Here is a 16,081-nt window from a genome sequence, read left to right as displayed (position 1 = left end):
CACCAAACAGCCGACCCTATCCGCAGCACCCACCAATATTGCTCAAGATTAAGCGTTCGTAGTTGCGCGATTATCGAATAAAAACATTTATTGCGCATAGTTGAGACGCCATAACAATACCTCGATGTTTTGTATGTGTGATTTTTTACTGTAGAAGGCACACACAAGTAATTCTAAGGACCATACCGTTTATCACGCTGCGCTGAGAGTGCAACGCGATACTCAAAAATGCAAGTGTTTCCAACGCTTTGCTAAGACGACATGGCGATGGCACATACCCATTGCTTTTCGTTCTACACCTTATCACCTCCAAGACAGGCGCGCATCTTTCTCGGCGGGCGCGCACGCTTTCGTTTTAGAAGATAACTGCCAGATGGCGCTCGTGTCTAACGTGCCTCGATGTGCTCGTTCACCTCCGCTACACGCTCGAGGAACTCTAACGCAGCGCCTCCAGAATACCATTCACCAATTTTCTTGCGAAGAACAGCAAATAAACGTTTTTTTCACTACAGACGCAAGAATATTGTGATTCAACGACGTCTGCAGTGTAACATGCAGATTCGGCGCCAATTTTTTAACTCGTCATTTCCATACCGTGATTGTGTCGCTGAGGTCTTTGTGGATCCCGGCATATAATATTTTCGTGTTAAAAAGTAGTATGCATAGTTTAGAGATTAAGGTGGTCACCATTGTAGAAACCTAAGCATTTTAGAGAAAATTAAGTACCTCTCATCTTACGGAGAAAGTATTAGAGCGGAGCTGTGTCCGCTCGTTGCGATGTCAATCATAGATTAGCAAAGCAGCATTTCCGTAACCACACTTTGGAGGCGAAAATACCATGGCCCGTATGATGCATCCTGTCCTTTTGCGGCACGATGCAACTGACTCACACTCATTCTCAACTTGCACTGGTCTAAAATTAACCAATTGTTGTCACCTCCGTGCCACAGGCCTCTCGTACACACGCTATACCGCTTAATACTACACCAATGAAATTTGCATGTTTATATATAATCAAAACTATTACGCTTAAACTAATCTAAACCTGTATTCACAGCCTCTCCAGAATTGTAGGACATTTATCGTGGTCGAGAGTAATGGAATTGGCTATAACGAAATTTTGCTGCGGTGTTACATCCTTCAGTTTATACTTGCATAGAGCCCCCCCCCCCCCCCCCCCGCGGTGGTCTAGTGACCAAGGTACTCGGCTGCTGACCCGCAGTTCGCGGGATCGAATCCCGCCTGCGGCGGCTGCATTTTTGATGGAGGCAGAAATGTTGTAGGCCCATGTGCTCAGATTTGGGTGCACGTTAAAGAACCCCAGGTGGTCGAAATTTCCGGAGCCCTCCACTATATACGGCGTCTCTCATAATCATATGGTGGTTTTGGGACGTTAAACTCTACATATCAATGAATCATTATACCTGCATAGAGCTGGTTTACTGCTTTCCCTTCTGCTGTGTTTAGTAATGACACGGGAAGAATTAGTCAATTATTTTTATCCAGCCACTGGTTCGCGTCATTCAGGGAAAGATTTGTAGTACCAGCTCTTAAGAATCTAGGTCTGCATGGTACAAAATCAGTTACTCTTTCTTTTGGCGCCTTTACTCTGGGAAGGTCACAGGGATGTTTTCTTTGCCATTGAGGAATCTATTTGACAGTCTGAAGAACAATTAGATTTATTTTTCGGTTTTAAATATTTCATTACAAGTAATTTTGAATAAAATTCATGATATGACATATATCTAGCTTATAAGAGTAATACACGAAGGAAAATCCTGAAAAAAATTCCCCTACTACTCGGCCAACGCCATGTAAGAGCCATTAGATTAAGAGAAGAAAGTGAAGACAAAATTTTTAAATCTTCTTCTTGATCTCGTTTACCTTCTCTAGTGGTTCATACCCACTGTGAGGCATTCGTCAATAATTGAGTAGTCTTACAACTATAAAGGGGCCCATCAACTTTGCGGTCTCTTTAGCATTGCGCCCTCATTGCTTACTGCAATATATATTTTTCTTTTTATTCTGTTCAAAGCAAATGAGAAAGTACCTTTGCGAGTTATTGAATGTATTACAAACGATGGCCGCCACGTAATAAAGAGGCGGTTGTTATCACTAACGTACAAGTGCTTGAGGATACCACCTAGTGGGTCTTGCCATTCCGTAAAAACGCAAGCACCCGACGTCATTTCGCGGTGGACCTATATTCGCAGGCACGCTTGAACACTCTAACAGAGTTTAGGCAGCGTACGTGACCTGCGCATATCACGGGCATTGCCTGTGTTCCAATCGCTCGGCATTCACCTGGATGCTTTCAAGACCAATGGTGATGTGTTTCTTCTGTATACGTTCATGTACTAAGCCTTCTCAAGAAAAAAGCGTACCCATTTGCAATTACTGTAATTTCACCCAACATTTTAGTATCAATTTTGTTCAATTCTTTTCCTAAATGCTTAACCAGCAGAGCAGAAGAGCTTGTGTAGTAGCTTCTACAGTGCTTTTATTCCTCGTAGCAAAATAATTTTGCTTGAAAAACATGTGATTCTTTTACATAAAATGTAGCAATACTTTTACCGAAGGTTTTTTGCTGCTCGTGCGTAATTGAAATTGTTCTACGCATCATATACACTCTGATTCCATTTGCAGGAACCTCTGGAATCACTGGTGTAGCATGTCTAAAGTGTCTAGTATACTCGGTAGCACGAATAGGCGCTGCTAGTTACGCAGCTGTGGCTCTGAAATATACTGTCAGTCAACAACAATTGCTGCCCCTGTTGCGCCGCCTTGCAAATTGCGTGCACTGAGGAGTGTTGCATACAATAGACTGTTGTGAGCTTACTGGTTCCTGCATGAGTCGCACTGAACATCTGTTTCAAGCTCGCTTTAAGCAGGCACCAGCACCGCATTCAGTCGCGTCCGTTGCGTATACCTCTGATATGAGGCAGTTTTATCCCCAGCTTGCGCTGACAACGGATTGCAACGCTGATCACACATAAAAAACGTGGTGCAACCTCACCATCAATTTGCACCATTTTAGTTATTCATAGTGGAACTGACGCATTGTTGAACCTTTTTGCGTCAGATACCATTAGCCGGCGCAAACTACTTATTTTCGTGAGGTGAGCCGCTCAAGGGGAGTGATATTTTTTGTTTTTTTTTGTTTTATGTTCGCAACAGCCTCGTGGCCGACCCGTTATGCAATTTTGTAGAGTAACTATACAGCGCAAGGAAAAACAGGAGACAATTACGCGAACGAAGATGACCGCTGACTTACCACTGAACTTTATTGTGAAGCACAAACAACTGATCAACATGACGGCGTACGAAAAAAAAACTCAGAATATGATAAAAAGCGCCCTCTTCCAAACACACGAACCTAACATGAGCAAGCACTTTAAACCAAAAAACGAACTGGTCCAAAGCCAATCTATGCTTCGCTGTGCAAGAGCGTTATCCATGCTCATCGTGCTTCGTCTACGGGTTTTCCAAGTCCTGTAGGTAAAAGTCGTAATACGGTGCCAAAAACTACAATTATGCTCTGTTATCTTGGAAGTGAAGGCGCGAAGTGGACGTAAAGTGAAGGCTATTTCGGAACGCAATTTCGCAAGTGGAGGTGAAGGTACTGAAGTCTGTACTTCGCTGAAAAGTGGTCTCCTCTTTCTTACAATAGCGCGAAAAAGCTCTGAAAGTAATTTCTTTTGTTTACTTTTTGAAAGTTTTAAGAACAATGTGAGAATTGTGCGTACACTTTGTATGTTCAGCAAGCCTGCGCAAGCTACGAAACAAGGTGAGCTGCAAAGAGATCTGATAAGACATATACGATCACCTTATTTGTATCTCTAGTATGCTTGCATCCACCCAAAGATGTTATTGTTATTCACTGAATAATTTGTGTATAGACTAGCTTTTTATATGAAAAAGCTTGTATTTTGAAGGCATTCTTTCAAATAAGATTAGACCCTATTCAATTTAGGCTCTATTTCATCATGCTTTCTTAGGCGGTGTTTTTTTTACCCATTGGTGGAGCCCCCTTAAGGTAGCAATACGTTATGACGATGCTCGTCGTACTATGCGTAACGCCTACTATTGAATCAATCAGCACGCTTGATCATTGCCGTTCTGTAGCGTGATTACTTCTCTCGAAATTGAATACGCCGGCTTCAAGCGTAACTGTCGGGTTCTCAATGTTCGTTGCGCAGGAACAACGGGCCCGGATACCTGACCACTTCTTGCTCTTTGAAGATCGCAGTTCTGAGAAGTTCAGCAAGCGACCTGGTTATGACCGCGTCTTGTTCTTGTTCGTGGTCACACTGGTGCTAGTAGTGATAGGCAGCGTGTTCGTGCTAATATACCTCCCGTACTTTCAGCCATCTGAAGAACTGCACACAACGGTAAGTGTGTTCAAGTCATCCCGGGTAACTTGTTCACAAGCTGCACTATTGCGTAATTACGCATGAAATTGCACATTATACTAAGACAGATCCAACCAATATGTTTCTTGCACCGTTCCGAACACCGAATGTTGCTTAACGCGTTCTTTCTGTCTCGTCTGTTTTTTCTCTTTGTCATCCTTGTGCCACGTATTTCAGCCTAATATGTACCAACTAGCCCAACATAACGTACTGCGTTGAGGGACACTTTGACACCCCTTGGCGCTTGCCCAGCTCACGTGACGCTCACCCCTTTCCGTGCCTACAGGACGTCTCCCCACTCAACCCACCACCAAGCTTAGCTCCGGATGGGCTCCAGGAAGCCATTACAAGAGTAGTCCCTCGGTCGAAATAACCACAGCTCATGATCGGTAATCGACAGGAGTAAATGACAGTCTTGGCACCATATTTCATCCAGGGTAGTGCTATGTCAAACATTTCCCGTTGCAAGGCGAACTTAGATTGAAGCCCTCTTCGAGAATAAGTGATGCAAAGCCACGAGCCAGACCTTGTATACCGAGTGGCTCAAGATGTGCCAGGAAAATATGAGAGGAATGTAAGAGTGACATTGCCCAATGCAATTTTTTAAAGCACATAAAACTGTTTGCTTGAAATCCTCCATGGTGGTCTAGTTACGGTGCTCGGCGGCTTACCGAACGGTCGCGGGATTAATTGCCGGCCACAGACCATATTTTCGATGGAGGCGGGAATAATTGAGACATTTGGGCTTAGATTTCATGTGCGTTAAACAACCCTGAGTCATTAATACTTTCACAGCCCTCCACCTCGCCGTCCGTCATAGTCACATCGTTGTTCTTGTTTGGCAAACAGCAGTGGTTATTGTTACAATACGTTTGCCTAAACCACCTGCTTGCACCCTGAAAACGTTCTGACGATTTACTTTACGATAAAACGATTAGTCATTCAGGGTTATCTCACTATGACGACGATGACCTGATAAACCTAGTAACGCACCTCTGTCAGGCGGCTGACTGAAATAATGCTTGATTTGAATCTGTTATAAGAAAAGTATTGTTTCCATTCGCAGTTGACTAGATTCTCAGGATAGCGGAAAACTCAAAGGGCACGGAAGGATTGTTATTGAATCGTTCATACTTCAGCGATAGCAATAGATGCAACGGTTTTACACGAAAAAACTACTTCGCGATACCAGGCATAGTAAAGTATAACCACAGTAACACCAACCACTCTAGAGGCTGTTCAACGTCAATTAAAGCACCGAGGTGTTTTTTTTTATTTTTGCATTTTAACTTTTATATCTTAAGGCCACCGGGGCTGCAATTGGGACTGTGACCCTCGCATTTTGCACGAAGGTTGCTGTTTACACCAACAGAATAATGTATCAAGAAAAAAACAACATGATACTGCAAGAGCATCAATAACAGCTCCCTAGGTGTGATTATTTTTAGAAGTCATGTACTGCGACGAAAAAATATAAGAAGTCTGCTTGTTTCGATGTATTTATCTGGAATCACTCGGTCATAATTTTTATATTTGTGTCTTGATAATATTGGAAACTAGTAGGTGTTATTCTTTTTTTTACACAATTAAAACTGGAGGCTATTTTAATCATGTATTTAAAGGCGTAGCTTTCGGGGAGGAGAACGCTTCCACCCATGAACGAATGCCCCGGAATCAATAAGAATTGATGGGGTTCAACTTCCGCGAACATTGACAAGGGCAACGCAAGCGTCACCACGGTCATAAAGTTGCATCTGCTGTAGTCTGCCACTGTGGTTATGCTGTGAGTTTCAGCACACAGCCAGCAGCGTTTCGAGTGCGTCGCGGCAAGAGTGAAGTGCGCAATGGCTCTGTTTGAAGTACTCACGCACGCAATGCATGATTTCTCGGCGCGAATGCAACGCTTTGCAGCGCCAATGCATTACCTCAAATTCAAGCTGTCTTATTTTTCGTTACATTAATAAGAGTATGTTATTAACACGAGCACTTGAAAAAACAAAACATTGCACGAAAACTAACGTGTGACTTCAGTTACAGTCACTAGCCTAACAGTTTATAGACACCAACAAGCCCAAGCAAGTACCCTAACAAGCGACATCTTTTGTTTCATGACCTAAAGTAATCTGCGTTCATACTCCGTTTCTCACCAACAGCCCCATTCTGAGCGTGGCTTGTGGCGGTGACCAAGTTTTTCTTGATGTGACCTGCTTGCCTCTCCAAGTCATATTCACTATTCACAGTGCTTCTACAAATGTTATCCTTCTAACTTGTCAGCTTCTAACTTGTCTCTGCCTTATTCATTGCTTGACCCTTGCACCAAAACTATGGCATTTTATTGTTACAGCACGTCTCCAAAGCTCGGATTTGGCCGTGTGTCAAAGAAAATAGTGTTCGACGCGCGTGCGCTAAATCACTACGCAATCACTCAGTACAGGTGGTCAACAAGAGAAGCAGGAATGCGGGGCCTGTAACAACCATATTTTGTATGAAATCGGGGGCGTGGGAGAGTTGGCAGTGTAAAAGCCTAGCCAAAAGCACAACGAGCTAGCTGCCCATCATCTCTTCTGTGACCTTGCCTGGCGCGCCTTAATGTGAAGTATACTAACCGTTTTCTTTTGCCCTCGTAAAGTTACCGGTGATACTTCGTTATAAACTTCCACTAGCGTTCATCCTCTGTCGTCGTCCCTTATGCGTGTACATCGCTCCAAACGAATATTTACCAACTTCAACTTCGTTGAAAATTCGGCCATAATAAACAGCTCCAAGAGAATGAATCAACATTGTTCATTTTGAGCAAGACTAGAGCAATCAAGTGAACCCATACTCCTCACCGTATGTGTTAGCGCATACACGCAAGCGCTCTCGTGCTGCGTTATATAAAATAAAATATGCCTGTATACTCACGGTGCCTTTCATAAATGCGAGCTAGACTTTTGTCGTCTTTTTGGTGCGTCCAAATTTCTGGTATATTTTTCTGTCGATATTTCTGTTTTCGAATGCATGGTGCAGTTGTAAGTATAAGCAATAGGATGAGCTACTCAAAGAACGTAACAGTACCCTCATTTGGCGTGAAGCAATGGCGAGGCGAACACTCGAGTCACTCAGCACATGCCACGATAGAAAGAAATTCGACACTAATGTTAACGGTCCTCGTTGAAAAGAGAAGTAGCCGAAATCACAAATCTTGCCTCTAAGTTTTTTTTATTTTTCACTGGCCTGCCGGCTTTCCCAAGATATGCCCAACATCAGGATTGGTTCCAAGAATTTCTTTGTAGACAATTGCAGTGTAGGAAGTGGTCTCGCATTGCTTTTTTCTGTTTATTATTATTATTATTATTACTTGCGAAGAAAATTTCAAGGTCTCTACCAGTCTAAGAAGTTATACTTCCCAAATTATAAGAGGGCGGAAAAAGGCCATTAGAAATTGAATTGTGGGTTCTCTGAAAGGCAGCTCTCTCAACATATTTAGTAAGCCCTCCTCACTTGATTAACTACACGCATGCAATGGACTTCACACTTTCGTTCTTTTTAGGGGATCGATACTCATTCCGGGCGGTGGATTCCAACGGTGTCAGTTCCTGATTTTCTGCCGCTACCACCAGCGTTTGTGCCAAATAAGACGCATGCGGTGGTTCCGCTACCCTCGAACCCAGGTGAAAACCCACGTGTATGCTCGACGCCTATCTGCCGCATCGCCGCGCAATGGCTTCGAGCTAGAATAAACCCAAGCGTGGACCCGTGCCAGCACTTCTACGGATACGTATGCAGCAAATTCAAGGGACAAGACGAGACCGTTGAGGTAGGTGCCCAATCCAGCGACAGCTTGTGATATAGCTCTTTTAGACTTATATCGCTTCCCTTAAAGGGGCAGTAAACAAGCTCGAACCCGTAGTTGTGACGACAGGCTACGACATGCATCTCTCTCTATGGCAGGGAATAGTGGCGAGACCGAGCAAAAATTTGAAACCTGTCGAAACTGAAGTTTCAACCCTGTAGCTTTCTTATTATAGCATGCATGCGAAGAGTTTTTGTGACAGCATGTACACATAGAAAACATGGGCATACTTCGCTTCGGGACAAATTTTCGACTTGGGTTTTTTTACTGGCCCTTTGAGGTAACCGTTCACAATGAAAGAAATGAACATAAGCATAAAATTCAGTCTGACACGACTTCATGTTTTATCGCACAATCAGTGTGCAAATTTTACGCGTTCTAAAAAACCGACTGGCCAAAAAGAAGAAACGACCAAGTACATGGAACAATATTTGAGCTGCCAGCCGCTTCAGAATGCAATGAATAAAAGAAGCTTCAAAAATTTTAGCTAAGTCAACCTTATTGTGGTCATCAAAACCTCACTGACAACTGTTGACAAAATTTGACTTATATATGTTTCCTGATAACAATAGCATATTGTTTCAAACAAACATCAGAGATAGTGATACTGTCTTAAAATTTCTTTTTCTACGGCAGGCCGCATCCAGTTGTTAGCGAAGACATATTCAAATTACAGGTTGGTACTACTAACAGATTGGTATTTTCTTAAAATATTAGTTATATTCAACAATTCATTTCTATGCTTGTGCCATACCTGACCTTTTCTCTCAATCATTATATAATATATAATCACGATATGTTTTCTTGTGCATAGGGCAACTTACGCTTGAAGTTTGTAAATTCTAGAGGTTAAAATACGTATATATTCTTCTATCACGCTTATTTTTCTTCTCCAATTCAAACCTATGTTTCCAAGGGATGTGTGGTTTTATATTATTGTACCTTCTTTTTTTTTCTTGAACTTGTATGCAAACGTAATGGTCACTGTGCTGCCGTGAAACCTTGTAAGGGGGCAGCGGGCTCGTCAAGCTATCGGTAGACAGATGGCATTTGCCACAACTTTGTCTGTTTGTGGAAAGAACACAAATAATGTTTAATGATTGATTGATTTATTGTGTTTGACGATCATTTGACAGCAATAGAAGGCTATCTTCTCATTGTGTTTACAGTGCAAAGGATGAACCTCTCAGTGCAGTGAAGATTTATTGCCACTGCCAAGGCTTTGTGAGGTGAAAAATTCACGAACACGCTACAGCGTTCAACCAGCATTCTTGTGCTGTGCAGGGCCCATTGTTGCATTTTGCAACGCGTGTCGAAACATCGGCTCCAATGACACTCTTTGTTCATAATTTTTTTTCGTAATTTGAAGCTATATATATATCGAGAATAGTGCAGTATAGGAAACAAACCAATAAAATATTTATTTAATCCTAACAGTTTCGGCTGGTGGACCACCCTTCTTCGGAGGATATAAGTGAAATGGTACAAGTTCCCGTAGCAGAGGGTCACCCTCACAGTTTGAAGCAATATCTTAAAAGATGCATCTATTAGGCTTACACAGGTCGTAATACAACACAGTACACGTAGGGCCGCGGAACTTAAAGAGGAAGAAAAGCCGCGACTAAAACAGTCAAGCTTGACGCAGTCAGAAACAGAAGAGCTGGCCAAATACGAAGGAAAAAAAGAGATTGACAATTCAGGGCAAGAAGGACAAGAAATTGAGGCGAGACGGTGCGTGGCCGACTTTAAAATTCTCCGCCAGCAATCCTCCCACAACGTATACAGATCAACCTGTTACCTCTCGTCAATCTCCACAAAAGAGCACCGATGTCACCAATGTGGTTAATCTTTCCAGCAAATCTTTGCCACCTGTGCAAACAAAGCTGCTATCAGAAGGTCTAACCTTCTGCCCCGCCTCTGGCAAAATTGATGAGTTTAAACTTCACCAAGATTTGGACAACTTTGCCAGAACCATGCGTCTAAAAGAATATTTTCATGATCGAAGCAGCACGCAACAAAATTAATTTTCAGATAAATCTTGGACTCCAGGTGAACAATGAGACAAATATCTAGACATGTACATTTGAGCCGTCCAAGGTGATATAATCAAGGAATATAAAAAGCACCGATCCATTCGCAACAATCTGTCCAAAGAGGAGCGGGAGGCTTTGCGCAGTTTAAGTGACTGCCAGAGCATCGTCATTAAACCAGCGGATAAGGGTGGTGCTGTGGTTGTACTCGACAGGACTGACTACATCAAAGAAGGGCTTCGCCAACTGGCAGATGAAAATTTCTATAAAACAACTCCCTTGTGATCCGACAGAGAAGTATGAAAGTACTATTAAGGCCTCACTAATATCATTACGTAAAAGTGGTAAGATAACCTACCCTATGCTTAAAATGATGTCACCTGGCAAATCATCTCCCGGGCGTTTCTATTTACTACCCAAAATTCACAAGATTAACAATCCCGGCCGACCCATAGTTTCCAGCAACGGTACTGCTACTGAAAAAATCTCTAGTTTCATCGACTCTCTGATTAGGCACATCCCACAATCATTCCCATCATACATCAAAGATACCAGCCACTTCCTTCGAGAAGTCTCAAAACTTGTGGTACCTCTAGAGTGCTATTTGGTCACCATGGATGTCTCATCACTGTACACAAACATTTCCCACACCGAAGGAATCACCGCCACAGTCGCCGCCTATGGAAAAAGTAAATCAACGAGTGAATTCGACGAAAGCGCTTTAGAGGTTCTCCTAAATCTTGTACTTAAAGATAATAACTTTGAATTCGACCAAAAACATTATCTGCAAGTAAACGGAACTGCCATGAGAACCAAAATGGCCTGAAATTACGCAAATGTTTTCCTGGCCTCTTTGGAGATTTCTTTCCTCGAAAATTCTCCATTCAAACCTATATTTTACCGACGATTCCTCGATAATATATTCTTCGTGTGGGCCGATAGTGAACTTAATCTTTCCAAATTCATTTCCGGTATCAACTCCCTGCATCCTTCGATAACATTCACGCACACGTATTCGCAGAAGAATGTTCACTTTCTGGATGTCACTGTATCACTCAGTGGCACCACCATATCTACTTCCCTGTATAAAACCAACTCACCGCCAACAGTAACTGCATTTCCATAGCAGTCACCCCCGTCACTGCAAAACAGGTGTTCCTTACTCTCAAGCCCACAGATACAGAAGAATTTGCTCTGAAATCACGCAATTTGACACCCACGCACAGGAATTGAGAGCAGCCTTCTTGCGTCAAAAGTACCCCGAAAAAATAATTGACAATGCCATTGAGCGCGCTCGCTCTTTGGACCGAGAATCAACAATGAGAGAAAAAGGCGGGAACAAAGATGATATAACTTCAGGGGCAAATTTAGTCCTCACATACTGCGCCGCCGCCCCTCGGGTGAATTATATACTAACCCGCCGTTTCAACATACTTAAACAGAGTAGTCGCCTCTCTGCTGTTTTTCAGACTCCGCCCAAGGTGGTTTACCGAAGAAATGAAAACCTGAGAGACTTGCTGGTCAGGGCGAAAACACACAAATCCGACCACCATCAGGGCTGTAGACCATGCGGGAAACCTCGCTGCAGGGTGTGCACACACATGGTGACCACAGATACGGCCGAAGCCTCCTGTTCAGACTTTATGTACAAAATCAAAGACGACCTTAACTGTGACTCAGCCAATGTGGTATACGAAATTCGCTGTGAGGTGTGCAAACAGGAATACATTGGACACACGGAAACCGCGTTCCGTTTGCGTTTCAACAACCACAGTGCACACGTAAAGGGCCTCCCCAATTTGCCGTTCTCCAAACATATCAATCTTCCTGGTCACTCTTTCGAACGCGTAAATGTCATACTCCTACAAACTGGCTTCCAGAACACACGGGAGCGCGAACAGCGGGAGTCATTCTTCATAAAGAAATTCAGATCACTTACCCACGGAATCAACGAGAGCCCTGGGCGACTGACGTGCCTCCGCGACGTTTCGTGAAACACAGAAATTGAATTACTCAAATAATTTATTTGTACATACGTGAAGTCGCACACGTAAGTTGGTCAATATAGCGCGTGAAACTAAACGAATTCGATGCTACGTAAACCAAACGGTGTGTGTTAGAATTATTAGACTTTATTTTCATTTCTGAGTACTTCTTTAGTATTATTTAATTTTTACTTTTTTGTTTACGTTTTTGTTTGTTCATCCTTTACAAGAGTACCCATTCATTTATTTTCAGTATGACTGGTTGTACAGTTTTCTGCAAGAGAGGGTAGGTGGAGGGAGGGGTAAAGGGCACATTAGCTTTCCAACGTGGCCACTATTTTCCGAAAGCTGGAGCGGGTCGTATGCTTCTTGGGTGTGTGTGTGTGTGTGTGTGGCCCGATGCCGCGGGCCAGCCGCCGAACCACGTGAACTTAAACTCGATCCATGTGTGGGATGCGAGTAAGCGGCAACATGTTCCACATTTTTCCGTCTTTCTTGGTCGCCTCTGCTGGCGGCGCGTCTTACCTATACGAAGTAACAATGCCAGAATTACCCGCTCGTTTCCGGCAGCTCTCCGTCGCTCCTTTCTAGTTTCTCTCCTTCTTCTCCTTCTTGTTGTCTGTTGCTACCTCGTTCGCCCGTTTGTCTCGTTTTTTTTTAGGGTCTTCAAACTGTGAGTGTGACCCTCTGCTACGGGAACTTGTACCATTTCACTTATATCCTCTCCGAAGAAGGCTGGTCCACCAGCCGAAACTGTTAGGATTAAATAAATATTTTATTGTTTTGTTGCCTATACTGCACTATTCTCGAAGTTTATAACTTTTATTACGGTAGCCGGAAGAAACTCTGATCATCTATTTCATCCATATATATATATATATATTGTCACGTGTGTCCCGCGAAAAAGACGCAGGCGACAGCGCATACGCGCATCTGCACGCTTTTACGCTTTTATGCAGAACGTAAACACGACAAAGACGAGGAACTCTCTTGGGTTAATAAAAATACCGACCCGCTGTTGTTTTCTCAGCGTCTTAAAATACGACCTCTGTCTTCACGTCGCGACACTGGTGGAGGTGCTGGGGCCTGTGACCTGATGCAAGAAAGCGTTGTTCGGGACCGTACACCCAGTCCGGAGCCTCAACAACTCGTTACGACTCCAGTACACCGATTCAGCCGGCGCCTACTAGGCCTAAGTCCAGAACTCTTGAAGGCATCTCCTGTTACCAACATGGCAGCCCCTTCATCGTCTGCGAATCTCCCTCCGGCCCAGACGGCTCATCCTTACCAGTTAATTTTTGAGACTCCTCGTGTTCCCGAAGTCTTCCGTGGAGAACCGTATGAAGATGTCGAGGACTGGCTCTACCAGTTCAAACGGACCACTGTGGTGAATCGATGTAGCGTGCAAGAAAAACTTGGCCGTGCCTACTTCGCAATGGAAAACAGCGCTCGCACATGGTACGAGAACAGAGAGCCTACTTTTCAAACCTGGGACAATTTCCGCCAAAAGCTTCTCAAGACGTTTCTGAGTGCGGACTGACGGGATCTCGCACAACAGATGATTGAAGCCCGCATGCAAAAGCCGAACGAAAGCGTCGCCATGTTCGCTGAGGATATGGCCCGTCTATTTCGCCACGCTGACCCTGACATACCTGAGGCAAGGAAAGTTCGTCACCTGATGCGGGGAGTTAAGGAACCGCTTTTCGCCGGCCTTGTACGAAATACGCCAACAACAGTGGATGAATTCATCAAAGAGGCGACTGTCATCGAGCGGGCGCTCCGGCAACGATGCCGCCACTTTGACCGCCTGCCCGCCCAAACGCCTGTTGGTGCCGCCGCTCAAAACGCTGCTGTTTCCGAAAACTCTTTACGCCAAATGATTAGGCAAATCCTGCGGAAAGAGCTGTGGGACCTCGGCTTTCCGTCTACCGAGCCCCCAGTTGCTTCTGTTGCGGAAATCGTGCGTGCACCAGGAACTACGGCAAGCTTTTACATCACCGGCGCCACCACCCGAACCACGTCCACTGACCTCTGCTGATCCCGTCTGCCGTCATTCGCCTGCCCCAGAAGAAGCACCCTTTCAGCCACGGCCCGTTACCTTGCCGTGGTGGCAGCGGGAACCTGTGCGGCGACCACCAGTACGTCGCACCAACTTGTGGCACACTGCCGACCATCGACCCCTTTGTTTCCACTGCGGCAAACCAGGCCACATCTCGCGCTACTGCCGTCATCGAGAAACCCGGTTTGGAAACTTTCCTCGGCCCGCTTCATCTTATTTTGAAGACCCTCGTGACCATGGTGCTGATCACCTGCCGGCGAACCAAGCGTCTTCACCAAGTCGTCGCTGGCGGTCTCCCTCACCTGCACGAGGTCACACTTCCCCCGAATCGCCAAAGCTACGCAGACGCCGTCAGAAACCGCTCCACAAGCCCGTCCCAGAGAAACTAACTGCCGCGACCTCCGGGGGCAAGGTTGCCAATTGTCGAGACGCCAAAAAGACCCCCTTGCCTCTACACAAAGACGACGTGACGACGGTGATGACGAAGACGACGACAACCACGAGTACTAATGCTAATGAATTTGTACGTGCCGACCTCAGCGTTATTATAGACGGACACCGCGTAACAGCATTGGTTGACACTGGTGCTGACTTCTCTATTATGATACAAAAGCTCGCCGACCGCCTTAAGTAGGTCAAGACGCCGTGGAGTGGGCGGAGCATAAGGAGTGCTGGTGGACAGCTAATGACGCCAACCGGTAAATGCACCGCTCGGCTCGTAATCGGTGATTCGAGCTTCGTCGCCACTTTTGTCATTTTAGCGGACTGTTGTAAAGAGTTGATTTTGGGTATGGATTTTCTGCGAGAGTACGGTGCCATCATCAACATTCCAGAACGTATCGTCACCTTTTCCGCCCATCCTTATGTCAACGCCAGCACTGAAGAACTGCAACGTTTACGTGTAGCCGATGATGTGATGCTCCTGCCGAGATCTTGCTGCCTTGTGTCGGTGTTATGTGAACGGCTGTGCCGTAATGAGGTGATAGCGGAGCGAATAGACACGTTATTGCTTACGCAAGTTGTTCCAATAGCGAGAGGCGTTCTGGCACTACTTGATGGGCGGACAGAAGTGCTCCTCACCAACTTCAGCAACGATCGTCGTCACATCCAGAAAGGCACCACGATTGCCTACTATGACGACGTGACCAAGCCAGTGATTGCTTCGCTTTGCGATCAGACGACGCGACCATCCCAGCCTCGACACCTTTGTCTGTCAACATTTCCTCAACCCTGTCACCCTAGGATAAACCGCGCCTACTAGAGCTGATACACCAGTTCAGAAATTGTTTTTCGTGCACGTCGAAAGCCAAAGAAACACCACTGACCCGGCACCGAATCATCGTTGAGGAAAATACGAGACCGATACGTCAAAATTCATACCATGTGGCTCCGAAAGAATGTGAGGAGATCCAAAAGCAAGTTCAGAAGATGCTCCAAGAGGACGTAATACAGCCTTCCAAAAGTCCCTGGGCATCTCCCGAGGTATTTGTTAAAAAGAAAGACGGCAGCTTGCGTTTTTGTATAGATTACCGCAAGTTATACCAAGTGACGAAGAAATACGTCTACCCACTGCCACGCATAGATGACTCTCTTGATCGGCTGCGGCATGCACGCTATTTCTCATCGATGGATCTGCGAAGTGACTATTGGCAAATAGAGGTCGACGAGAGATACCGTAAGAAAACTGATTTCGTGACGCCGGATGGTCTTTATGAATTTAAAGTGCTTCCATTCGGGTTATGCTCTGCGCAAGCCACTTT

The 16,081-nt window shown here is 44.8% G+C and overlaps 1 protein-coding gene across 1 annotated transcript in view; it reads left to right on the top strand.

Annotated features, from left to right (window-relative positions):
- LOC142802912 (uncharacterized) overlaps window positions 1–16,081 on the top strand; it is a 91,708-nt gene that overhangs the window by 32,727 nt on the left and 42,900 nt on the right. Inside the window, exon 5 of the mRNA XM_075887995.1 lies at window positions 4,200–4,391. Within this exon, the coding sequence (XP_075744110.1) occupies window positions 4,200–4,391 (192 nt within the window). The remainder of the gene's footprint in view (window positions 1–4,199; window positions 4,392–16,081) is intronic.

This window comes from Rhipicephalus microplus, chromosome 3, assembly GCF_043290135.1.
Source record: "Rhipicephalus microplus isolate Deutch F79 chromosome 3, USDA_Rmic, whole genome shotgun sequence".
NCBI classification, from domain to species: domain Eukaryota; kingdom Metazoa; phylum Arthropoda; class Arachnida; order Ixodida; family Ixodidae; genus Rhipicephalus; species Rhipicephalus microplus.
The sequence above is the reverse complement of the archived record's forward strand: the minus strand, read 5'-3'. Positions and strand labels throughout refer to the sequence as shown.